This window comes from Blennius ocellaris (genome assembly GCF_963422515.1).
Source record: "Blennius ocellaris genome assembly, chromosome: 6".
NCBI classification, from domain to species: domain Eukaryota; kingdom Metazoa; phylum Chordata; class Actinopteri; order Blenniiformes; family Blenniidae; genus Blennius; species Blennius ocellaris.
This window is the reverse complement of record NC_137655.1, coordinates 1,209,027-1,234,999: the sequence shown is the minus strand read 5'-3', so window position 1 is coordinate 1,234,999 and position 25,973 is coordinate 1,209,027. Positions and strand designations below refer to the sequence as shown.

The 25,973-nt window shown below is 46.1% G+C and overlaps 2 protein-coding genes across 4 annotated transcripts in view; both read right to left on the bottom strand.

Annotated features, from left to right (window-relative positions):
* The window catches only part of glsb (glutaminase b), a 39,582-nt gene extending 21,668 nt beyond the window's left edge, over positions 1-17,914 (bottom strand). For 2 of the 3 annotated variants that reach the window (XM_080498716.1, XM_080498718.1), the window contains exons 1-6: positions 17,486-17,914; positions 6,957-7,053; positions 6,360-6,481; positions 5,529-5,697; positions 3,088-3,167; positions 1,810-1,973 (exon numbers count right to left, since the gene is read on the bottom strand). In XM_080498716.1, coding sequence (XP_080354842.1) covers positions 1,810-1,973; positions 3,088-3,167; positions 5,529-5,697; positions 6,360-6,481; positions 6,957-7,053; positions 17,486-17,808 — 955 coding nt within the window. In that variant the 5' untranslated portion in view covers positions 17,809-17,914. The remainder of the gene's footprint in view (positions 1-1,809; positions 1,974-3,087; positions 3,168-5,528; positions 5,698-6,359; positions 6,482-6,956; positions 7,054-17,485) is intronic. The other variant, XM_080498717.1, reaches the window with a different exon arrangement.
* A 1,145-nt stretch (positions 17,915-19,059) lies between these two features.
* Positions 19,060-25,865, bottom strand: nup35 (nucleoporin 35). The gene is made up of 9 exons (XM_080497737.1): positions 25,588-25,865; positions 24,014-24,181; positions 23,796-23,923; positions 23,608-23,665; positions 21,601-21,718; positions 21,433-21,502; positions 20,469-20,597; positions 20,248-20,376; positions 19,060-19,222 (listed from the first exon to the last, which is right to left on the bottom strand). The coding sequence occupies exons 1-9, from the start codon at positions 25,598-25,600 to the stop codon at positions 19,145-19,147; spliced, it is 891 nt and encodes a 296-aa protein (XP_080353863.1). The 5' UTR covers positions 25,601-25,865; the 3' UTR covers positions 19,060-19,144.
* Between the last annotated feature and the right edge of the window lie 108 nt (positions 25,866-25,973).

Here is a 25,973-nt window from a genome sequence, read left to right as displayed (position 1 = left end):
TTTAACTCCTGTGTGCTTTACAAACACGACAGAGAACACTGGTGTTTGTCAACATCTGGAACAGGAGATGTGGAGGTGAAGCAGAGTGACGTGGTTCTTCATCCCCACTTCCTTCCTCTCTGGGTCCAGCAGCGCTGTGGAAACTCTAACCACAGAGAGGATTCCTCTCCAAGCCTGCGTCACACACCTCCTGATGACATGGGGGCACCACCGGAGGGGGCGGGGCTTCTCCACAGACATCTTCACTCTCTGAATGCGGCGAGAGTATTTCCACAGTGCTGCTCAAAACAAAACTCTCCACACCAACGTCTGACTCACCGCCCCCCCCCCCTCCCCCCCGCAATGCCAGTTTGGCACTGATGACTAACTGTACAGGAATGCAGAGACAGGCCACGCCCCCTCAGACATCCCTGCAGCCGTCTATGAGGAGAATTCCAACAATGCAGAGAGTCAACTGGGCTTCGCTCTGGGATTTTCCATGTGCAGTTAAACAAAAAAACAAAAAACAAAAAAAAGGGGGGGTAGAAGTGACCATGAATAAAAATGTCAAGAAGTTCCTCTGGGTTTTTTTCAATGTCATTTTATACCATCTATTTTAAGAATCATTGAAAAGAAAACTGAAAAGTACCTGAAATTTAGAAACGGCAATTCAGAAAGTCTTACAAAAAAAAGAGAAAGAAAGAAAGAAAAAGTGAATCTAATATGTTTGGAGCCAAATCTACTAATAGAGCTTTGTTTACATTTTTTTCCTCCCTCTTTCTTGGAATCGTGTTTCCAGGGTGTCCTGGTGTTCGTGACGTTACCATGCCAACTACACATGGAGGTTTTAGTCCATAAACCAGAAAACCTGGGAAAAGTTAGTCACTCCCACGTGTTTAAGCCGGCGTTCCTTCCTCTCCCGCACAAATATGTTGAATTTAAATTCCATTTTAAGCTTCATAAAGTAAAAATGAGGTCATAAAAACAAGATTTCTGCAGAGATTTAATGTGTGAAGAATCTAAATCGATGTGATTCTGTGATCCTTCACTGCAGAGACGAGACGTTTTCATATCAAACCAACGGCGTCAAGCATTGTGACGACATGAATCCACACCTGATGAAGTGATGACTGGTTTCTCCTTCCCCCCAAAGCTACAGAGATTTAAAACAGTGTTTTTCAACCTTTCTGAGCCAAGACACACTTTTTTCTTTGGAAAACTCTGGAGTCACACCTCCACCTGAAAATGTTAAAATGTGAAACTGTGTAGCCTCTATTAACAATATAAAGTCTTTCTCATCAAAGACATCAAAGTCATTCTAATCAAAGACATCAAAGTCTTTCTCATCAAAGTTTGATCAACAGGAATCCAGTAAATCCAGAAAGCAAGGACTTTTTTTAATAGTGCCTCCCTCAGTGTGAAACCTGGACCTGATGGATGAAGAGCTGAGATCCTGGTTTTCAAAAACTTCTCCATCACTGTCACTGACACAGTACTTTGATACAAGATGGTAGCAGGAGGTGGAGATGAACCACACTGACGTCTGTCACTTTACATTTCACCGGCAAAGTTCTGTGCTGCCCTCTAGTGGTGAAGTGTATTTATACATGATTACTCTGCAACACACTGTCGCTGTGAGAGCAAAGGTTGTTTTTAGAAAAAGTGAAATGTGACAATTTCCCACGACTCACCAGTTGAAAAACACTGATTTAAATAACAACAGGTTTCTCGCACAACAACAGCAGAGCGCCTCCGGTCGGCGCCGCCTGGCCCAGTCCATTCAGACCCCCCGCTGTGTCCGAGGGCCGACGAGACGAAACCAGGACTCACCTTCTTCGTTGAGGAAGAGCTTGTTGAAGCGCAGGCCGCTGGGCTCCTTGCCGATGAAGCTGTGGACGTACTCGGTGCCGTGGTCGTGGACGGCGACGGCGTACTTCAGGGGCTTCACACACGACTGCAAGCAGAACGGGACCTTGGTGTCGCCCACGGTGTGTCTGCAGCAGACGGCACAGGGTCACCAGGGTGGAACAGGCCCTACGTGTAAGGTCACACTCTAGACTTCTCCAGTTACTAGACCGGGGGGGGGTCGGAAACCCGGGGATCTTTGGTCCCTCGAGCCTCGGTCCCTCTGCAGTTCATCCCGGAGGTATGGGAGGTAAGGCAGAGCCACCCAGAGCCAATTGCGTTGCGCAGTCCCGCTACAAAGGTAGAACGTAGGCGGGTCGTGAACGACGCAGCGACGTGACGTCGTTACGCAACAATAACGGCAGGAAGAAGGTCGAATCGGTGCCGACAATTCCGGGAGGATCATTGCAGACTTGTTGAGAGTGACGGAACATTCTAGTGAATTCCACAACAACTCCAGGACATTAAAGCCACACCAGATCTCCCACATTTATCTTCTACTTTGAAACGGCCCTACTTGTAAGCTTTAGCTTTTCAAACCCCCCCCCCCCCCCCTCTCTGCCCGAACCAGGGTCTGTTTCTTGCCCGATACCCAAATGAAGTCTTGTACCTCCACCCCCCAAACCATCTCGGTTTGCGGGAGTTTTTCTTTCTCCAGTCGCAAATCAACCTGCTGCTCATGTGGATCTCTTGGGTTTTTCACCTCATTTCTCTGTTAAAAGCACCAAGAAACGACTGTTGTCCTTGGTGCTGTATGAATAAAGTTGAGCTGAACTGAGCAGGCGAGGCTCCGGAAGCCATAAAGTGAAGGCCCAGAAAACACAACAAGGTTATCTCTACATCTTTACGACTTCATGGAATTTGACGGCGGCAGATTAGAGGGCGAGCCGATCAAAACACTGGGCGGCGTTACGCAACGCCTGCGATAACACACTGACCTCCATCCATCGTGGAGGACGAGTAAACACTGGGACCAACTTCAGGATTAGTCATCGCTACACTGGACTTCCAGTTTAACCACTTCTCTGCCAATAAACGCCGTCTTAGCTGGATGTTGACGGTTCGACGCCACCAGGCGTTTTCCCTGAACACCCCTCCAGCGGTGTTCTCCGGTCGTTTCAGGCAACGTCAGTAATAAACTGGCCCGTTCACATTTCTGTCTCACAGTGGGGCAACAGGAAGTCCAACCCCCCCGGGTCTCACCTCTGTCCGTCCACGGTGCACAGGGACACGGCCCACAGGTCGGGGCTGAACTTGGCCAGTTGAGGAATGTAGTCGGCGACCTGGAAGAGACGTGGGGCGGGGGTGGTTAAGAGAGTGTCGGCGGCACAGCGGTGGTGGCGGCTCACCTTACCCTGCCGGGGGCGTCCATGGAAATACAAAGAACCACCCTCTGCCCCACAAAGACCAGCCTCAGGGGTCAAATCGGCGTCCGCCAAGGGGAGAGGAGCTCCACCCTCGAACATGGAGACTTAAGAGACGACTTGATTTTAAAAAAGAAGTCTATGAGCTTAACAGGAATACAGGATGAGGATTAAGCATTTAGAGCTTTGAAGTTTTGTTGTGGAACACCTGAACAACCTCCTCCTTTCTCCACCTCAGGATCACGGAGGCGCGTCCTCCGGTTTTATAATGTACTGGTTGAAAACCATAAAGAAACTTCACGAATACAGGATGAGGATTAAGCATTTAGAGCTTTGAAGCTTTGAGCTTTGAAGTTTTGTTGTGGAACACCTGAACAACCTCCTCCTTTCTCCACCTCAGGATCACGGAGGCTCGTCCTCCGGTTTTATAATGTACTGGTTGAAAACCATAAAGAAAGAGTTTACGTGTCTAAAGCATCATTTCACATAAGACTCATTGTTTTATTGTGAAAGGCGTTGCGTCATGTGACCTCCACATTAATGTCGGGGGTCAAATTCTGACCAAGGGTGTTTTTGAATGTCATTTTTGCCGATCTAGTGTTTTTAGATCCGCCTCTGTCAGTTTTCATTTTTATACTTTAAAAAATAAAAGTCCAACGGCAGCCGGATTAGATGGTCTGGTGGGCCGGTTGTGGCCCCCGGGCCTCATGTTGGACACCCCTGGTTTAAAGCCCTGAAGACGAGCTGGTTGGTTGATATGAAGAGGAAAACAGAGATCAAAGAGTTGCGTTGGCGGTTTAAACGATATTATGAGTGACTGAGCGCACATTCCTGAGATCAAGTCAGACTTTCTGGCCTTCAGCCATCCAACAACTAAATTAAATAAATAAACTGGGTGTGACTGGGCGAGTCTGTGCTTCAGGCTTTGAGAGCAACAAGACACACTGACATAATTCTGGTGTTTATGGAATGTCAAAGACGTGACGTCTGCCTACAAATGTCCTTGGTGTTGGATCACAGGATGATTTAGCCGTAAAACGTAGAGCTTTATTGAATACAAGGTGTGGACCAGGGGTGTCCAACATGCAGGGAAAGGTGGGAACCAATCCTGGAATTCAGGAGGCTCAGGTGTCCGTGGTGCTGCCCGGCCACGGGATCACCGGAGCCCTGGTACTACAGGACTCCAGTGTGGACCAGGGGTGTCCAACATGAGTCCCGGGGGCCAGAACCGGCCCACCAGACCATCTGATCCGGACCGCCGGGTGATTTCTGAAGTGTGAAGTATAAAAATGAAAACTGACAGCGGCGGATCTAAAAACACTCGATCGGCAAAAATGACATTCAAAAACACCCTTGGTCAGAATTTGACCCCCCGACATTAATGTGGAGGTCACATGATGCAACGCCTTTCACAATAAAACAACGAGTCCAACTTATGTGAAGTGATACTTTAGACACGTGAACTCAAAACAATTTCCAGATGATGACAAATTGTTTTAATCCCGAATACGAGATCCAGATAAGGTGACTGAGGGTTTTTAATATAATATTAATAATATCCGATTTCCTTTAATATGTATATTTCAGAGTAGAGTGGTAAATCCTTGCAGTTACAAAAGGATCAAAAGAAGGAAAGACTTTGACATTTGTCCAGATCTGCAGTTTAACATGTGATGTTGGACTTGTTGTTCCTCCAGAGGTCAGAGGTCAGATCAGGTTGATGTAGATCCTCAACTGAAATGAGGGTTTCTTCACACGGGGTTAAAAAACCCCCAACTAATTTTGGATTTCTATTAATATACAAGTGATTGCATTTATGGAACGGTTATTAAAATGACTTTTTAGTGGAAGAGTCATTGTTCCAGCTCCACACCAGACATGAACTGAGCTTTGATTCTTTGAAGTATCGTGTTCAAACCTTTATTTTGTGCGTCAAGGAAACGCGTGTTTGTGCAAATAAAAGGCTGCCTGAGGCAAAGACGCACCTCCGTATATCAACAGCTCCTTGTCTTGTTGTGGAATGTTTTGGAAATCCGGCCCGGTGTAAAGTGACGGGGCCCAAATCAGTTTTGCCGCCCCTGGTGCAGACGATCACTTTCTGACGTCGGGGCCTCAAAACGAAGCAGGAATGTTTCACCGACTCGGCGAGGCGGGAAACACCAGGGCGAGACTTTTAGCATGTTCGAGGGTGGATTCCTCCTTGTTCTGTAGGCGCTGGTCCCCCCCCACCCACCACCCTCCACAAGCTACACCCTCTGATTCCACCCGGACACAACACACCCGCCGGCGGCGGCCATTTCCGGGGACGTCAGGACACACCTGTCCTCCAGTAAGAGCTTTGGCATTCTCATACAGCTCGTCAATATGGGAGGAGAAGGACTGGAAGTCTGGGATGACGAACTTCTTGCGGAAGGCCTGAGTGAGCAGGACAATGTTGCTCTGGACACACCTGATGGACAGACCACAGACAAGCATGCTCAAAAACATCATGGCTGCATGCGACCTGCAGGGGAACGCTTGTCAACACCGGGCGGCGGCCCGAGGTCTGGCAAGCTTCCGCAGAGTGTGTGTGTGTGTGTGTGTGGGACGGAGGGTGTGACGGAGACGCTCCGTCACCACCAACTGTCTGAGACGCTAAACTAGCTTATTTCTTTAGATTAGCAAACAAACCAGAGGGAAGTGGAACTAATACGTTAAAGCTGAACTTCCCAGAGGTCAGACTGACTCACTGACTATTAAACAGGAAGGAGGTTCTTATTAGCATGATTTATAATAATAATAAACTTCTCTGATAAGTTGAATTAATCATCTACTACAGAGAAAAGCAGTGATTAAGTCCTACACAAGTACACCACTGGTACGCCTTGTCCTGCAGCTCGGGAATGAAGAGTCATGATGTTTGATGGCCGCATTGTGTATTTGTGCAATAAGCAAACGGAAACGGCCCGTTTGGATTTGCTTATTGCCGCGATCAAAATACACACAATGCTTCTTGGTCCAGGCCGGAGTGAGAACAGCTTCACTGGGATGCGAGGAAGGGAAATTAAAATAAAATAAAACAAGGTGCCACCGATGCAAACGGTCGAGACGCAGGAGCGGAGCCCGCCGTACTTTTTGAACAAGTGCCGGTCCAGGGTGACGCCGTCCGCAGTGTTCTTCAGGGTCTCCTTCAGGGTGTCCATGCACTCCTTCAGTCGGGGGTCTCCGGTCCGGAGCCCCGTGGCCTTCAGGGCCTGCAAGGGACAGGAGGAGGAGCAGGTCAGGTCACGTGCAAGGTCAACGTAAAGGACAGACGGCTCGTCACTGAGGGTTTGTCCTTCCCCACGTCTCCCGTCTCCACCAGGTGCTCGCTATCGTCAGCCCATCAGCCAGAACTGTACGACCACGTGCCCCACCTCCTGGAGGCCACCGTCAAACCGCCACAACAGGACCGAGCCGCCGGACATGTGAAGGGGAACCGTGGTATTTGGCACCGAGACGTCGGCAGCAGAGCCTTCAAGGGCTGAAGGTCTGAGGCGGGGCCCTGATGGGGGGTAGAGGCAGGGCCCTGATGGGGGGCGGAGGCAAGGCCCTGATGGGGGGCGGAGGCAAGGCCCTGATGGGGGGCAGAGGCGGGGCCCTGATGGGGGGCAGAGGCGGGGCCCTGATGGGGGGCAGAGGCAGGACGCCATGCAGGACGCCGTGCTGAGCTGAACCTGAACAACTCACCGTGAGGAACTTGTGAGCAGGAATCTTCTCTTGACCTTCAGCCACGGTGTAGAAGAGCAAATCCTCCAAGCTGGGGAGGATTCCTGCATTTCTCCTCCTGCGGTACAGAGGCAGAGGCAGAGACACATGAGACACCTGAGACACATGAGACAGTTCCAGTGTAATAATACTGCATAACGAGAGAAGAACTTCCATTTTTAGGACATCTGGGGTTTTTTTATTTTCTTAAGTTGTTCCCAGGGGTGATTCTGGGTAAAACAAAGCAGCAGATTTGCCCTTGAGCACGAAAAAAACCCCAATAAAAACTATTTGCACTTGTTGTAAATGGTGTAAACAGAGTTTATCTGAGGCTGCTGATAGTCTTATCACATTAGTGAAGGATTTCAGTGACACATACTACAAATAGGCAATCCAGGGGGGGAAGCATTAGCCACAGGTGTGTGTGTGTGTGTGTGTGTGTGTGTGTGTGTGTGTGTGTAGCACGGTAATTAAAGGCTTTGTCACACATCTAATCACAACATTACCCAACGTTTCCTGCCGGCAGAGCGACTGGTCAACAGGTCACAGCAGGAAACCAGGAGGTAACTAAAGGGCTCCGATAACGTCTTTAAACCGACTCTCGACACATCAGCCACACCGACGGAGGTGACGGAGGTGTTGGAGGTGACGGAGGCGGCGTCTGGATGGGGAACCATCAGACCAGGCCTTGAATTCCAGGAATTCTGGGGCCTTCAGTCCGAGCCGCCCGTCTGTGGACGAGGGATTAATAAAGCCAACAGTGTGTCCTGTTCACACGCTGGTCGTGACGCAGCAGAGTCGGCCCCGTCACTGGAGGGGGGGGGGGGGGGGGGGTTTGGGGGGGAGGGGGGGCCTTTATACCTGGCTGGATTTCAAAAACATTCCACAACAAGACAAGAAGCTGTTGATATACGGAGGCCATTATTTGCACAAACATGCGTTTCCTCGACGCACAAAATAAAGGTTTGAACACGATACTTCAAAGAATCAAAAGAATCTCCATCAAAGCTCAGTTCATGTCTGGTGTGGAGCTGGAACAATGACTCTTTCACTAAAAAGTCACCTTAATAACAGTTCCATAAATGGGATCACTTGTATATCAACAGAAATCCCAAATTAGTTGGGTTTATTTTTAACCCTGTGTGAAGAAGCCTCCACACTGAAGTCCTGTAGTACCAGGGCTCCGGTGATCCCGTGGCCGGGCAGCACCACGGACACGTGAGCCTCCTGAATTCCAGGATTGGTTCCCACCTTTCCCCCCCCGTCAGTGCGCCTCCGTTCCCCCCGGCAGAGCAAACACCCCGGCCACGGGCCAGGTAACGGGGGGGGGGGGCTGGACGCGCCCGAACAAACAAGGGTCCTCTGAAAGGACGGCCGGCGAGGCGTGTGATTGAACGGGAGAGGTATTGACCAAACATCTGGCCGTGCGACGCCACAGCCACACAAGCCAAGTGGAAACACTCGTCCCGACACGTCTGTGTCCACACTTGGAGTAAATACAGACGTGCTTCATGAGGAAGACAAAGCCTGCAGAGGGACGGAGGCGCCGTCCCTCCGTCTGGACAAAGACATGAGAGAAAAGCTGGTCAGCCACCGACACGTGCCGTTAAGCAAGGTAAAGGTGTGTTTGGTGCTCCGATTCGTGCTTCGGCTAATTGGCAGGAAACATCAGGGTGAATAAGAGTGATTACAGGATGAAGGCATTAGTGGAGGACGTCACCGAGCCTCGGACGACTCTCCTTCTACCAGCAGTGGCTCTTCTATTATAACCTGTAAAACATCCTCTACGCGTGTCCCGAGTTCAATTCTACAATACGTTGAACAACACGGGGGACTCGCGAGCAAAGAGGAAGACAAACTACTACAAATAAACTACAAACATCCACCATCGTTACTCTGCTTTCCTGCAGCTCTTACATGTAAACTAGTGCTGTCAATCAATAATAATTAAAAAAACAAACTAACTGCATAATTTTCAATAATTAATCGTCATTAATCACATAGTTTTTCTCCTGGAGACTGAATCCTGCAATATTTATTCAAGGAAAACCTCAAAATTAACGTCGACTCAGCACACAGACTATATTTAAATTAAAAGACTATTTTTACAACGAGCTTTTAGGTGAAACTGTTTCTCTCCAAGATCAGCATTAATTAGTTAATAAACATCTAACATAAGTCTGGGTTTAGTTACAGTGCAGCTCCAACACTTTGAGGAGAGAATTAATTAATATTTCACCAGTTTTTCCTCCAGTTCAGCAGTTTGGAGGCTCCTGGTCAGCCAACCTGGCAACCTGCTGTTTTGACCCTAACCCTAGAATTCTATAGATGTTTATGAGCAGGAATCTGCTTCTAACGTTCTCTGTCTTCTGTGTTTCTGGTGTGTTTGGTGAGTCACAGCGCCTCTAGAGGCCTGGCAGGTGAACTACATGTCCTGAAGCCTCGTGTTGAGACGAGTTCATAGAGACGAGTTCACAGTGACGAGTTCACAGAGACGAGTTCACAGAGACGTGTTCACAGAGACGTGTTCACAGAGACGAGTTCACAGAGACGAGTTCACAGAGACGAGTTCACAGAGACGAGTTCACAGAGACGAGTTCACAGAGACGAGTTCACAGAGACGAGTTCACAGAGACGAGTTCACAGAGACGAGTTCACAGAGACGAGTTCACAGAGACGAGTTCACAGAGACGAGTTCACAGAGACGAGTTCACAGAGACGAGTTCACAGAGACGAGTTCACAGAGACGAGTTCACAGAGACGAGTGGACGGAGCTTGTTCTTGGGGACAATAAAGATAGTTTATTCTCGTCGTGTCAATGTGGCCTTAAGCTTCATTCTCCTGGTCGGTGACGGTACAAGACTTCTTGCTAGCTGCTCAGCGCGAAGCTGTTCTTCGTCGAGGCCAAAACAAAGCAAATCGTGCAGCTTCATGTTCACCGCGGTTGAAGAAGCGACAGATCGCAGCTCCACTGGAGCGTCTCCAGCGCGGCACAGATGGCGACTCGCCGTGCGCCACATGTCCACTTCACATAATCCCGAGGTTCTGAGCGACTGAAGCTCTCAGTGGGCGACGGTTGAGCAACGTGAAGGAGGCAAGTGAGCGAAAGCAAAAGCTTTTAAATTGCCGACACGACCAGGCGTGAGTACTGCCTGGATTCCCCGTTTGTTTGCAGTGGTGCCTCTAAAACCTCCGCGGCCAGATGGCGGCCTCCATTTGCCATTTGGACGCCTGGTCATCGATGTAAGCAGAACACTTCAAGAGTCCCCGGGAGACGAGGCAAAAGCCTTTTTTGTGTGGTTTTTTTTATTTTTTAGGCGACACGGCTAAACCACCTCGGTGTGCTTGTGGTAATAAAAGAGTAATAACATGTTTCCGTTGTGACAGGATCGAACCACTCGTCTACGAGAAATGACGGGGAAAAAAAACTGGATGGAAGTGAATTTCTGAGATCATCCGCCCCGTGTTTCACTCTCAAATGGTGGGAGTAGAGTCACAGACCGTTCCAACGAACATAAAAACAACTACGGGCTAAAAACAAACCTGTAAACAGAGTTAGCATCAGTAGTTGATGGTATGTCGCCTGCTGACGGTGCTAAAGTAAACAGCTCAGGCCTGTAGCGACGCGCAACGACGTCGAATACTTGGTTCTAAAAAAAACGGCCACCGTCGGCGGTGCTAGCCAACTGTGTTTAGCCAACGTTGGCTAGAAATAGCATATAATGCTGGCGTGAATGGCAACGGTGGCTAGCTTACAGCTAGCAGAACACGGCTATCTCGCCACAATTGCCACCAAAGTGTAGCGCTGCTAGCTACGGTAGCAGATTGTAGGAATAAGACATATCTGCTCAACGTTACGTTTGCCGATTCATAATTAGCGTTAGCTCAATCACGCTATGGTCGTTTCCTAGTGAAACACATTATTAGATTAGACTGACGTTTGCTAGCTTAGCATCATGATTCACTACACGGAAGTTTGTTCACCAGTGAGTGTCGGCTGACGGAGCCGAGGAAACATCTGTTAGCATCGCCTACTGTTCCTTTAAATAATGGTTTTAAAAGCAACGGCCCTACAGATAAACCATCAAACTGTCCTTTCTGACCCCGGTAAGTGAACAAACCTCCACAAGGGGGCGTAGTGCTCGTCTGTGTGCCTCCGTCTGAATCATTTAATGGATCAACTCAGAACCATTGACCATATTATCACACGATACAAGGGAAAGTACTGGAAACGACAGATGAAAACTAGGTTTCTAGACGTTGAAGCTCTAGATGTGAAAGTGAGAGATTCTCAACAGAATCACATCAGTGACTGAACACCAGGCTTAAGTTTCGTCAAGCAAAACACTTTCATTCATTCTTTTCACTTGGGCCACGTGGGTCAGATGAGCAGTGTGTTGACTTTGCCTTAATCCGCTGAAGCTCCAGGTAACTGGCAGCGTGCCAAGAACAGTCCTACTCCTCAACATCCCCCCGAAGGCCTCAATTAGCTGTAATCCATCGCTCAATTTAGACCTGCGGTCGATCCCGCCGTGGCCTGGAAATATCTGGATTCCGTCATTTAAATGACGAGGAAGTCAGAAGATAATCCAGCCCGTTATTTCCCAACACCTCGGGGTTGCAGATTATTAACCACATGTCTTCCTGCGGTAGTGAGTCAGAGTCCGAGGGACTCATCAGTCACGTCATGTGACCAGTGTGACCCACATCGTATGAATCATGGGACCGGCGCCCCCGTGAGGAACAGGAAGTTTCCGCGGATTCTCCCATTCAGTGGAGGACCAACGCTTCCCTCCGGCTCCTATCGTGGACTTTGTCTTGTCCCCAGGAGGAGGAACCGTCAAACCAGAGCCAAACCTCCACCCTACAACACTACTATCAATACCTCCACCAATATCAGTGTGGATTAGTACAGTAAGAATTCCCCTCTGTGGTTCTACTCTCGCCTCTGTGGTTCTACTCTCGCCTCTGTGGTTCTACTCTCCCCTCGGCCTCCTGGCGTCGCCGTCTCAACATGAAAGGGTGGAATTTTAAACTGGCAGAAGAAGAGTTGTGCTGTATAGCAAGGGAGAGGTAAGGAGGGGTAAGGAGGGCACGGCAGAGAAGATCGGGGATCAAGTCCAGGCCTGCATCGACTACGTGGTCTGGACGGAATCTGGTGTCGTCACGTCCTAGCTTTGATTGTCTTTGATCTTAATTTATGGAATTTACTTCTGGGAACCAGAAGCAAGAAGAGCATCGCCAACACTTTGCTTCTTAGAGTCTTTGTCAGTTTGTGTTTCTGCGACTCGAGGGACCAAATGTGTTAACTTGTTATTAACATGTTATTAAGTTGTGTGAATATCCTGCAGACAAAAAAAAAAATGCAAATGTGCTTTCAAGTCAAAGCGACTCTCCACGTCGTCCATCGTTAACATGTATATTGCATCGTGTCTCTGCATGCGACTGCAGCTTCATTACAAAGACTCGAGCACCCACTAGTGGCCGACGTGAAAACTACATCGTCTTCATAGTTTCTATATATTTTTTTTTTTTTTTAAATGTCACGTAAACAAAACTTTTCTGAAACGACACAGGAAAGTTTGAGCTCAACTGAGTTGAAAAAACAAAAGGTTGAAACCAGATAAAGTTCTAATCTACTTCCTTTCTGTAGTTTACAGACAATAAAGCACAACTGTTTCCCCTGAGGGCTACAACATGACGCGGCTGATTTAGGGATCTGTAACGGGCTTCACGCCGCCATGTTCTACTTCCACATTCTTTTTCCTTTCAAAATGTTGTGGGCGTGGCTTATAATCAGGTGTGTCCTATAGTGTGGAAAATACAGAAGTTCGTCCACAAACGCTGCAGCAGAAACTGTTTCATTGAGGATTTCTAGACCAGGGTTCTCCACCCTCTGGTGTTTCCTCCAGATCGTCAGCTGAGTCGTGGGAAATCATCACATTTCACATTTATTTCTAAAAAAAACATTTGCTCTCACAGCGACAGTGTTGCAGAGTAATGATGTATAAATACTGAGAAATGAGACAAATGAGAATGACTTTATATTGTTCATATAGGCCAGTGTTAAAATGTTAAACTCTGCAGCCTCTATTAACAATATAAAGTCTTTCTCATCACAGTTTTATCAGCAGGAATCCAGTAAATCCAGAAAGCAAGGACTTTTTTTAATAGTGCCTCCCTCAGTGTGAAACCTGGACCTGATGGATGAAGAGCTGAGATCCTGGTTTTCAAAAACTTCTCCATCACTGTCACTGACACAGTACTTTGATACAAGATGGTAGCAGGAGGTGGAGATGAACCACACTGACGTCTGTCACTTTACATTTCACCGGCAAAGTTCTGTGCTGCCCTCTAGTGGTGAAGAGTATTTATACATGATTACTCTGCAACACACTGTCGCTGTGGGAGCAAATGGTTTTTTTTTAGAAAATAATGTGAAATGTGATAATTTCCCACGACTCAGCTGACGATCTGGAGGAAACACCAGAGGGTGGAGAACCCTGGTTCAGGCTACAGAGTTTCACATTTTAACGTTTCCAGGTGGAGGTGTGCCTCCAGACTTTTCCAAAGAAAAAAGTGTGTCTTGGCTCAAAGAAGGTTGAAAAACACTGTTCCAGAGGACAGCAGAGAGGAACACCCCCCCCCCCCCCACCCTCACAGGTAGTCTGAGTGGAAAAACACCAAACGGGCTACTTCATGGCTCGGCGGCGGCGATGCCCCGCCCACTAGCGTTTCCTTTAGTAGGTCAGGAAACGTCCCAGAACCAGCGGAGGAACACGTGTTGCCGCCAGACGACTGAACCAGAAGCTGCGTCCCAGAGAAGTTTCTCTACATGTACATGTACTCTACTGTGTACTATTAATAACGTTTATGGTACCGGCGGGGGACGGGAGGCGCTTCCTGCTTTAAATAGACGCTAGAGCACAAATACTACCATGGAAGTTACGTGAAGCTCCTCCACCGTCGTTTATATACAACCTTGGACTTCTCCAGGAGAAGAAGTACTCTGATACTGCAGGACGAGTACAGAGGGAGGGAGAAGTACTCTGATACTGCAGGACGAGTACAGAGGGAGGGAGAAGTACTCTGATACTGCAGGACGAGTACAGACAGAAGGAGAAGTACTCTGATACAGCAGGACGAGTACAGACGGAGGCAGAAGAAGTACTCTGATACTGCAGGACGAGTACAGAGGGAGGGAGAAGTACTCTGATACAGCAGGACGAGTACAGACGGAGGGAGAAGAAGTACTCTGATACTGCAGGACGAGTACAGAGGGAGGGAAAAGAAGTACTCTGATACTGCAGGACGAGTACAGAGGGAGGGAAAAGAAGTACTCTGATACTGCAGGACGAGTACAGAGGGAGAAGTACTCTGATACTGCAGGACGAGTACAGAGGGAGGGAGAAGTACTCTGATACTGCAGGACAAGTACAGACGGCGGGAGGAGAAGTACTCTGATACTGCAGGACGAGTACAGACGGAGGGAGGAGAAGTACTCTGATACTGCAGGACGAGTACAGATCGTTAAAAAAAAAAGACTTGGTAAAAGTAGAAGGTCAAGTATTGTTACAATAACACAATGTCATAAATACTAAAGTACTTTATTATTCAGAGCAGTTTTTGTAAATAATCAGTGTAGAATTATGTTTACTGACGTCTCTTGGCCTTCTGCTTCTTCTTTTACAGTACTTTTGTACAATACTGGTATTTAGACAACTGACTTGTTTACACGTGAAGTTCAAAACTTTGGAAATGACGTGAAAACTTTTGAGAGAAACTGTAAACGGTGAAACCAGAGAACTCCAGTCTGTTGGAAGCAGGAAAGAATGTGAGAAGAGTTGGTTTCAGGTCAGTGAAAACCTGGAGCTGTCCTCCTCCTCCTCCTCCTCCTCCTCCTCCTCCTCCTCCTCCCCCCCCCCCCCCACGGATCTCACCGAGACGACACCTTTTCTCAATTAATCACATCTTGTTGTTCACATAAAGTCTCTACAGTTGAAGCTCTGCATTATATTCTTCTGGAGTAAAAGCCAACAAGCTCCCGGCAGAGGAAACATTAAATCAATACAATGCATTTTATTTTGGCCTTTTCCACAAAGTGTGTATAAATACTGTCAGGATATTTCCAGCAGGGCTGAGCACGAAGGCCAGATCAGTTAAAGTAACCGGGGAAGCACAAGGACGAGTACGACCTATAGCTACTTGGTAATACCGAGTACCAACAGGAGTACTTCTGCATAAATTACAATCCTGCCAACTTCGTGTAAACGAGGCAGCGGGAGCAGACGAATCGTCAGACGACCGGAAAAAGTCTGAAGAACCAAAACAAGGACAGATTCAGAAACTGCGTCGCTTATTTATCACCGCAAACGTGTTTAGAAAACTTTTCACTGGACTGTTTTAGAAATAGGGTGAATCCTGAAGTTACCTCCATAAAAGAACCTAAAAGAACCTAAAAGAAGATTTGGACTATTGAGCGTGGAGAACATAGACCTATATATATAGTTTTATAGATGAATATGGTGCAGAGCCGGACAATCTGCTGAAGAAAGAAAACAAAAGAAAACCCCTTTTCGGCAGGACTTCTGAGGCCACGCCCTCTCAAAGCAGACCACGCCCCATCAAAGCAGACCACGCCCCATCAAAGCAGGCCACACCCCCTCAAAGCAGGCCACCTTCAGGTGCATCAGGACATTTTAACGACCTGCAGCACTCCTGCAGTAGCTATGTCAGAAACGAGATATGATTAAATCATGACTGATAGTTATCAACGAGCAGGAATACCATGAGCGGCAAGGCGGCACCGACGTTTGGGCGGAGCAGCTCCGTCACGGTCCGGCGGGACGTTTGGAACGACCCAAACTAATTTGTTGGGGCCGGAAGGAGCTCGCTGAAGGAAACGGCGTCATTTTGCTCGGAGGGACTTATGGAGGAATCAGAATCGACCTTTAATCTGTGAAGATCTTTTTTAAATCCTGCCAGGATTTAGTCTGAGTGAAAGTGTTTGTCCAATCAGGTGCAGCCGTGAGGAAGTGTTAAAGTTAAAGTTAAACCAATGAGGGACGTCGGTTTTGCCAGAAAATAAGTATGAAGTCAGTCTTTTGTAATTCTCATGGACGTTAAAGAATCACCGACTAGCAGATCAAAGTACTCTCCAGGTTGTATCGGGGATTACTTCCTGGGAACGAGTACATCGGTACATCCCTACATCTTCACAATCCATGCTCTTTCATGTATGACATTTCATAAGAGTACAGCTGAAACGAAACAGAGAAAACCAATGAAAGATAGATCCACAGTGGTAGTTTGTAAAAACTACAGGAGACACTTCCTGGACGAGTCGCCGTGTTTATCACCGGAACGTTTCAGTAAAAGAAACAGAATTCATGTCAAGATTGTGGTAAAGTTTCATCTCTAATTGTTTGATTTTCAGAAAATATGAACATTTGACGACATCCACAGGATGAAGTTGAACTTTAAAAAGTTATTATGGCACGACATCACCAGTTCAGTCCACTGGAGACGAAGACTTCCTGTACTGGGACATGTTGGACACTTCTGTCCTAAAGATTAAGAAAAAGTCTACTTTCGACATGATGTTGGTGACTGACAGACAGATTCCTCCTCCTGCCTCCCGACACGTGACCAGACCTCATTAGGTCACGTGACCAGACCTAATAATAATAATAATAATAATAATAATAATGTGGCGAACGCCGTGGAAGAATTGCTCTGAGATTCTTTTTCTCCAGCTGATCAACCAGAGGCTTTTATTTTTTTACAAGAACATCACAGCCAGACCTTCATAGCGGACGACCCTCCACACAACACGTCACTCATGGTTGCAAACCAACATCTAACAAACCAAAATAAACGAGATGAAAGAATTACTCCCTGAACCGAGGAACACAAACACAGCATAAGCGCAATCAACACAAACACCAACACCCAACAATAACCTCCAGCAACACATAACATGAATTCCCATCATGCCTTGCAGCGACCAACTCCGTGATCGCTACAATAATAATAATAATAATAATAAAGACCAGTAGCTGCTTTACTTCTCGTTAGAAACGTGTTTCTGCTGCTGATGTAGACCGGAAGTGCTTTAAGACCTCTGCGTGTGCGCGCGTGCGTGTGTCTGTGTGCGCGTGACCTCCAAGGAGGCCGTGTGTCGTTTTCAGTTTCGGCCGTGTGGCACCTGGTCTCCACACGTTGGCCGACACGTTGTGACTCCCGGGAGAAACTTCACTTTATCACGTCTTTCTTTGAGCGTCGACACGTTCAAGTGCGTCGGATTTTTTTAAATTTTTATCTTTTATAAACGTGAACTGACTGGAGAAGCGAGGCGAAGACGCGTTCATAAACGCCGCATCCGCTCGCGCGCGCCTTTGCCTGCGTCACGAACACGAACCGCCACCGGCCGCACCGACCGTCACATCCCGGGTCAAACCCCCCCACCTCCACCCCCCCCCCTCCACCTCCAAGAACCGAGAAAAACCTACTTGTCTCCGGCCGCTTCGTCGCCGACCGCCTCCTTCTTCAGCTGCTCGTCGAGCTCCACCGCGGCGCCTTCGGTCTTCGTGCAGTAGGAGCGGAACGCGGCGGCGGAGGCGCGGGACGCCGGGCGGCGCGCGCCGGCATCGTGGTGGAGGAGCTTCAGCTGCGAGACGCGGGCTCTGGAGGAGGCGGAGGAGGCGGAGAAGGAGGAGGCGCAGCGGCGGCAGCCGCCCGGGAACCACGTCTTCTGTCTCCAGCCGGGGAAAGGACGCTGCAGGGCGGCTTCAAACAACTCCTTGAGCGCTGCCGGACGCCTGAAATGTAACATCTCAATCCGGTCGGGCGGTGGGGGAGAAACGTGGCGGTGCGAAGGAGGAGAACCGGAGCGGAGTGCGACGCGAGCGGGAGACCGGACACCTTCCAACTGGCTCTCGAACGGGGCGGCGATGACTCACGCGGGGCCGGCGGGGCCCGGATATAAATAGGGACGCGCGTCACCGCCTCCCGCCGCTCCCATTGGCGGAAACCGGTGACGTCGCTGCGCGAGCATAATTTATGAGCCTCTCTGCTCTGCCATTGGACAATTTGTCAAGCACTTCCTGTTTGTCATAATAATGATAAATATTATTACGACAATATCTAATATTTATTATTAAATACTAGAATAATAACAATAAATCTTATTAGCTATTAAAATATAATAATAAATATTATATTAGCTAATAATATTTATTATTATTATATTATACTATTTAATAATAATAATAAATATATTAGATAGTATAATAATACATCTTATTAGCTATTATAATATAATAACAAATATATTAGATAGTATAATATAATACATCTTATTAGCTATTATAATATAATAATAGCTAATAATATTTATTATTATTATATTATACTATATAATAATAATAAAACATTGTAGAAGCCTCATATTTGTATGATCGTCAAATTTTAACATGCAGTTTGGTATATTTGTGTAATAGTTGCATTAATTCACATTTTAGAAGATGCTCTATAATCTGATGTTAGAGGAAGATGCTCTATAATCTGGATTAGAGGAGGAAGATGCTCTATAATCTGATGTTAGGTTTTTACAGTTCATAACAGCAGATCTTCATCTTCTTTGTTAAAAACTTTTTCTTTTCATGCATATTTGCCTTTTAATTGATGTTTATTATGTAAATTGCACAATTATTTTATTTACACCTGATGGAGAAAAAGAACTAAATCATTTACATTATGATGGATTAGATGAAATTTGAGTCATTAAATCCATTTTCATTGCCGTGTTGTGGAAAACATCCTATTTCGCCCAAAATATGTAATTTACTGTCAAAATTCTGGTAACCAGTGTTATCAGTGCGTTGCACAAATCTATATTTTGGTCTCTTGTTTTATTTTTATTCCTCTGTGAGGAAGTGAGAAAGTGACTGTTCGTGTCAAATGAGCCGTCGCCCCCGTGTGGCCGCTGGCAGAACTGCACCAGTGAAGGAAAGCTCAGAGTTGAAAGACAAGAGTTTATTGAGACAAAAGCAATAAAAAATAGTTTAAAAAGAGCAGAAACAGAAGGAAATATTCTACATACACACACACACACACACTCACTCTCTCTCTCTCACACGGTGCAGTGATTAAATGTCTCAGCCGCCGTGTCACCAGCCGAACATGTACTCCATGGCCTTGGAGACGAAGCTGTCGTCTTTCCGGGGCGTCTGTCTGTCCGCCACCACCTGGAGGACAGAAGTTCATCCTTACATTCAAATAAGTCAGTAAATCCACCACTGCAGCATCTCTTTCATTTAACTTCTTATCAAACACGTTTCAGTTCAAAGCAAATCAAAGTTTCCTTTGAAGTTTTTACCACTTTCATGTCCTTTTTACATTTTCGGCCACTTTTACAAGCAAAAGCTTCTTTTTTTTTAAAAAGGATGTGGTGTGTAAATAAGATAATCTCTTATTTTGGATATTCTAATTCTAATAAAGACGATAAGAACTTCGATAACAATAGTATCCTAGTATACGTAGTAGAAATGTGGCGTTAAGGTGTGGCGAGTACTCCTACTGGTTCTGGGTACATTAAAAAAGTGTTGTTGGTGCTTCAGTGATCAAAGTTACTTTGATCCTTTGGGAGCGTTAAAAAATATTATTAAAAACAATATATATATATTTTTTTAATTAATTAACTCTTTAAATGTCAGTTTATAAGATGAGTTCACTGATTTTGGGAGGTGAAAAACACAAAATTACCCATTTTCAATATAATAAATAATCGGAGATGTGAACTCTTTTACATGTTATCACAGTCTTGGATACATCAAAGGTTAGTTATGTGATTGACTTTGAAGCATATTTAGTTTTTGTGCAGCATCAGATTTCCCCCCCCAAAAAATAAAAGCTCCCTTCAGTGGCCTTAGAAAAATATATCAGATAAATATTTTTATTTTCACTGGGTTTTTTTTGCATAAATGTGTTAATCAACCTCAGTGCTGATCAAAACTACCAAAAATTAAATGATTAAAAAAGAATTTCGCCACCAAGGGGAGTACATTTGCAGACAGTGCGTTATTGACCTGTGAACATTTTGAAATCAGATTTTTTAAAATTGTATGTAAAAGTAAACTTGGTCCTGTGGTTTGAGCCGGAGGGTGAAGTTGTGGTGGACTAAACAGGAAACAGTGACCCCTGGTGGACGTTTGGGCCCCGAGCGCCACACGAGGGCGAGTCGATGATGTCATACGTTCCCGTCAGGAGTCACCTGGTAGTCGCTGGCGGAGCTCCTGTAGGCGGCGCTGAGCGGCCGGATGGCGGAGCGGGGGGTGGAGGGCAGCATGGAGGAGGTGGAGGACACGGGGGAGGACACGCCGTCGCTGCAGTCCATCACACCCTGCGGGGGGGGGGGGGGGGGACACAACGGGCTCAGTGGAGGTGAGGGGGGGGGTCAAAGGTCGGGGTGGGGGGGGGGGGGGGGGGGCTCACCTTGTCGATGCAGGGTTTGACCCCCACCATGATGGAGTCGCCGAACACCTTCCCGTCTTTGGACAGAGCTTTCCGGGCCTGAAGGCGGGACTGGTACTGGAGGTGCATCCAGTTTCCAGGAGACGCCATCTGACGAGACGAGGACAAGACAAGCACGAAGACATGGTCAAGACAAGGTTGAAAACAAAGACAAGACAAGGTTGAAAACAAGGACAAGACAAGCACGAAGACATGGTCAAGACAAGGTTGAAAACAAGGACAAGACAAGGTTGAAAACAAGGACAAGACAAGACAAGGTTGAAAACAAGGACAAGACAAGGTTGAAAACAAGGACGAGACAAGCACGAAGACATGGTCAAGACAAGGTTGAAAACAAGGACAAGACAAGGTTGAAAACAAGGACAAGACAAGCACGAAGACATGGTCAAGACAAGGTTGAAAACAAGGACAAGACAAGGTTGAAAACAAGGACAAGACAAGCACGAAGACATGGTCAAGACAAGGTTGAAAACAAAGACAAGACAAGGTTGAAAACAAGGACAAGACAAGGTTGAAAACAAGGACAAGACAAGGACAAGACAAGGTTGAAAACAAGGACAAGACAAGGTTGAAAACAAGGACAAGACAAGGTTGAAAACAAGGACAAGACAAGGACAAGACAAGGTTGAAAACAAGGACAAGACAAGGTTGAAAACAAGGACAAGACAAGACAAGGTTGAAAACAAGGACAAGACAAGGACAAGACAAGGTTGAAAACAAGGACAAGACAAGAAAGTCGCTCCAGGAAAAATAAACATTATTTTCTTTCTCGTCTATTTGAACGAATTGAAACGACGACATTCTGGACATTAAGTTAATTTAAACGACGAATTATGAAGTGAAGCGTCGAGAAAACTTGTCCTGATGCATTCTGGGAGTTTTGACCCCCCCCCCCCCCACTGTACACACACACACACACACACACCTTGTGTTTGAGGATGTTTCCGTACTGAGCGAACTGCAGCAGGATGAAGGAGGCCGAGGCCGGAGGGAAGCTGGAACACACACACACACACACACACACACACACACACACACAGTAAATACACACACACACAGGGTGTATCTTAGGGGTCATAAAGGTCATAAGCACCCGAACACGGTGACCCAGGTCTGGTCCAGCTGGTCCTCAGAGGACAGAGCCTCTCCCTGACTGTAGAACGGGTCCACCTGGGCCGGGGACACACACACCTGCTGCAGGCCCACACACACTGCACACACACACACGCGCGCACACACACACACACACACACACACACACACACACACACACATTAGAAAACGTTCCAATAAAAAACCACCATCATCATCACTTCAAAGTAAAACTGCAGTTTCAACCTAAAGTTCCTGACGTGACGTAAAGGAAACTTTCACTGCTGGAAACATTCAGGAATATTGAAATCTACAAAATAAAACTACCTGAACATCGTTTCTTTGAATGAATTAAAACTGGCGAAAACTTAAAGTGAGGAATTTATTTTTTTATTTTCTGCAGTCAATCAACACATTAAAAGTATCAGGACAAATATAAAGTATCCGAGTACTTTATTCAGGAGAATTTCTGTCGCATTTCAGGAGTTTTATTTATTATTTTACTACTTCTTCCAGGACTATTTTACTACTTCTTCCAGGAGTATTTTAGTACTTTCTCCAGGAGTATTTTAGTACTTTCTCCAGGAGTATTTTAGTACTTTCTCCAGGACTATTTTACTACTTCTTCCAGGACTATTTTACTACTTTCTCCAGGAGTATTTTACTACTTTCTCCAGGAGTATTTTAGTACTTTCTCCAGGAGTATTTTAGTACTTTCTCCAGGAGTATTTTAGTACTTTCTCCAGGAGTATTTTAGTACTTTCTCCAGGACTATTTTAGTACTTTCTCCAGGAGTATTTTAGTACTTTCTCCAGGAGTATTTTACTACTTTCTCCAGGAGTATTTTACTACTTTTTCAAGGAGTATTTTAGTACTTTCTCCAGGAGTATTTTACTACTTTCTCCAGGAGTATTTTAGTACTTTCTCCAGGAGTATTTTAGTACTTTCTCCAGGAGTATTTTACTACTTTCTCCAGGAGTATTTTACTACTTTCTCCAGGAGTATTTTACTACTTTCTCAAGGAGTATTTTAGTACTTTCTCCAGGAGTATTTTACTACTTTCTCCAGGAGTATTTTAGTACTTTCTCCAGGAGTATTTTAGTACTTTCTCCAGGAGTATTTTACTACTTTCTCAAGGAGTATTTTAGTACTTTCTCCAGGAGTATTTTAGTACTTTCTCCAGGAGTATTTTAGTACTTTCTCTAGGACTATTTGACTACTTTCTCCAGGAGTATTTTAGTACTTTCTCCAGGAGTATTTTAGTGCTTTCTCCTGGAGTATTTTAGTACTTTCTCCTGGAGTATTTTCTGTACTTTTCACAGGAGTATTTTAGTACTTCTTCCAGGACTATTTTACTACTTTCTCCAGGAGTATTTTACTACTTTCTCCAGGAGTATTTTACTACTTTCTCCAGGAGTATTTTACTACTTTCTCCAGGAGTATTTTAGTACTTTCTCCAGGAGTATTTTAGTACTTTCTCCAGGAGTATTTTAGTACTTTCTCCAGGACTATTTTAGTACTTTCTCCAGGAGTATTTTACTACTTTCTCCAGGAGTATTTTACTACTTTCTCCAGGAGTATTTTACTACTTTCTCCAGGAGTATTTTAGTACTTTCTCCAGGAGTATTTTAGTACTTTCTCCAGGAGTATTTTAGTACTTTCTCTAGGACTATTTGACTACTTTCTCCAGGAGTATTTTAGTACTTTCTCCAGGAGTATTTTAGTGCTTTCTCCTGGAGTATTTTAGTACTTTCTCCTGGAGTATTTTCTGTACTTTTCACAGGAGTATTTTAGTACTTTCTCCAGGAGTATTTTACTACTTTCTCCAGGAGTATTTTAGTACTTCTTCCAGGACTATTTTAGTACTTTCTCCAGGAGTATTTTAGTGCTTTCTCCAGGACTATTTTAGTACTTCTTCCAGGAGTATTTTTAGTACTTTCTCCAGGGATAGTCATTACTTTATCCAGGAGTATTCCAGTACTTGTCCAGGAGTATTTTCAGGGAGTACCTGTTCCAGGTGTGGAGGCGTGGCGAGCCGCCAGCGGCGACTGAATGACTGGAAAAGACTGAAGGGGAAAAAAAAAAGGATTATTTTAATGCTGAATCATCATTTTCTACTCAAATCTTCCAGAAATAAATTCAGATTTGAGTTTTCTAATAGAATATGGCGAAGCTTGGAGCCGTCGCCATGCCGACCTGTCTGTGTGAGCTCAGGGGCGTGGCCACCGTCACCAGGTCGTCATGGATACTGCGGACGGGCGGGGCTCCGCTCTTGTCTTTGGGCGTGGGGACGACGGGCTGCAGGGCCGACCCTCCTCCGACGCCTTCCGGGAAACAACAAACAGATGAGACGACGCCACCGGGTCGCGCCTATCGACCGAATCACGACGACCACCACCGGTGTGACCTCTGACCTCGGAGCGGCGTGGTGCTGTCCACCACGGGCGACGACAGGCTGAAGGGGCGGGGCTGGGGGCTGGCCGGCGCCGGGGGGTCGCCCAGCAGGAAGCCGGGGAGGAACTGAGCCCCGGAGGCGGGTTTGGGCGACGTGGGCGAGCCCAGGGTCATCGGTTCAGACGCCACTGGAGGACAGGAGTCATCATATTATTATTATTATTGTTTTTTTTTTTTGTTTGTCCCACATAGAATGTCGGGTTTTTTTCTATATAAAAAGGAAAACTAAGTTTTTCAGGATCTTGGTCTGGACATGGTGGGCTTCCCTCAAAGCCCTGCTGCAGTGTCTCCATGGCAACAGGCACTGATCTCCTTTGATGTCCTTTCCGTGACGTAAACCTTTGTTCTCACAGCGACAGTGTGTTGCAGAGTAATCATGTATAAATACTCTTCACCACTAGAGGGCAGCACAGAACTTTGCAGGTGAAATGTAAAGTGACAGACGTCAGTGTGGTTCATCTCCACCTCCTGCTACCATCTTGTATCAAAGTACTGTGTCAGTGACAGTGATGGAGAAGTTTTTGAAAACCAGGATCTCAGCTCTTCATCCATCAGGTCCAGGTTTCACACTGACGGAGGCACTATTAAAAAAAGTCCTTGCTTTCTGGATTTACTGGATTCCTGTTGATAAAACTTTGATGAGAAAGACTTTATATTGTTAATAGCAGTAGGCGTATGGCAGTAGTATGGCAGTAGTATGGCAGTAGTATGGCAGTAGTATGGCAGTAGTATGGCAGTAGTATAGTAGTATAGTAGTAGTATGGTAGTAGTATGGTAGTAGTATGGCAGTAGTATGGCAGTAGTATGGCAGTAGTATGGTAGTAGTATGGTAGTAGTATGGCAGTAGTATGGCAGTAGTATGGCAGTAGTATGGCAGTAGTATGGCAGTAGTATGGTAGTAGTATGGCAGTAGTATGGTAGTAGTATGGCAGTAGTATGGCAGTAGTATAGTAGTATAGTAGTAGTATGGTAGTAGTATGGTAGTAGTATGGCAGTAGTATAGTAGTAGTATGGCAGTAGTATGGCAGTAGTATGGCAGTAGTATAGTAGTAGTATGGCAGTAGTAAATTGAAAATTGGGTAGTAGAAACTGGGAAATACTTTGTTTCTGGATTTACTGGATTCCTGTTGATAAAACTCTGATGAGAAAGACTTTATATTGTTAATAGAGGCTGCAGAGTTTCACTTTTTAACATTTTCGGGTGGAGGTGTGACTCCAGAGTTTTACAAAGAAAAATGTGTGCCTCGGCTCAAAAAGGTTGAAAAACACTGCCTTGCCTTGAGGAACCCCACCCGTGAGTTTTCATAATTACCTCATGACACAGAAAAGCTTCTGTCCTACAACTAAGATATGACCCAGTTTTCAGAGCAGCAACCAGAAACTATCGATCTTCAAATTAAAGGATGTTTATGTGGTCCAGTGAGGGAAGCAGCTGAGCTCGTGACAGAGCACAAGTCACGTGGTTAAACCTAAACCGCAGTAAGTGAAAGTCAGGTGAATAAAAGAGGACTAGAAGTAGATTATTTTTTCTTACCTTGCAGTTCCATGTCACCTTCTCCTTACTTTCTGGCCGCGAGTTTCAAAAGCCGGAAGTGACGCGGGTCAGAAGAATGCCTGCACTAGCTCAGCAGGCTAGCGAAGCTAACCGATAAATCTCTGTCGTGGAGGCTCTTCCACGGAGAGGAAACTCCGCCACAACACGGATCGTGTCCTCACGGTCCAGTCAGAAGAGCCGGACCGGCGACAGATGAGAGGTTTCCTCGGTTTAAACCTGTTTTTCCCTCGGAGCTCTCTGTGAAAGCAGCTGGAGGAGCTGGAGCGACACAGGAGAAGCACTTCCGGTTCACGAGAAGATGCGTTCAGAGGAAACTGTGGATATTTCAATGCTGATTTTTATTTTTTTTTTTAAGTTAAATTATT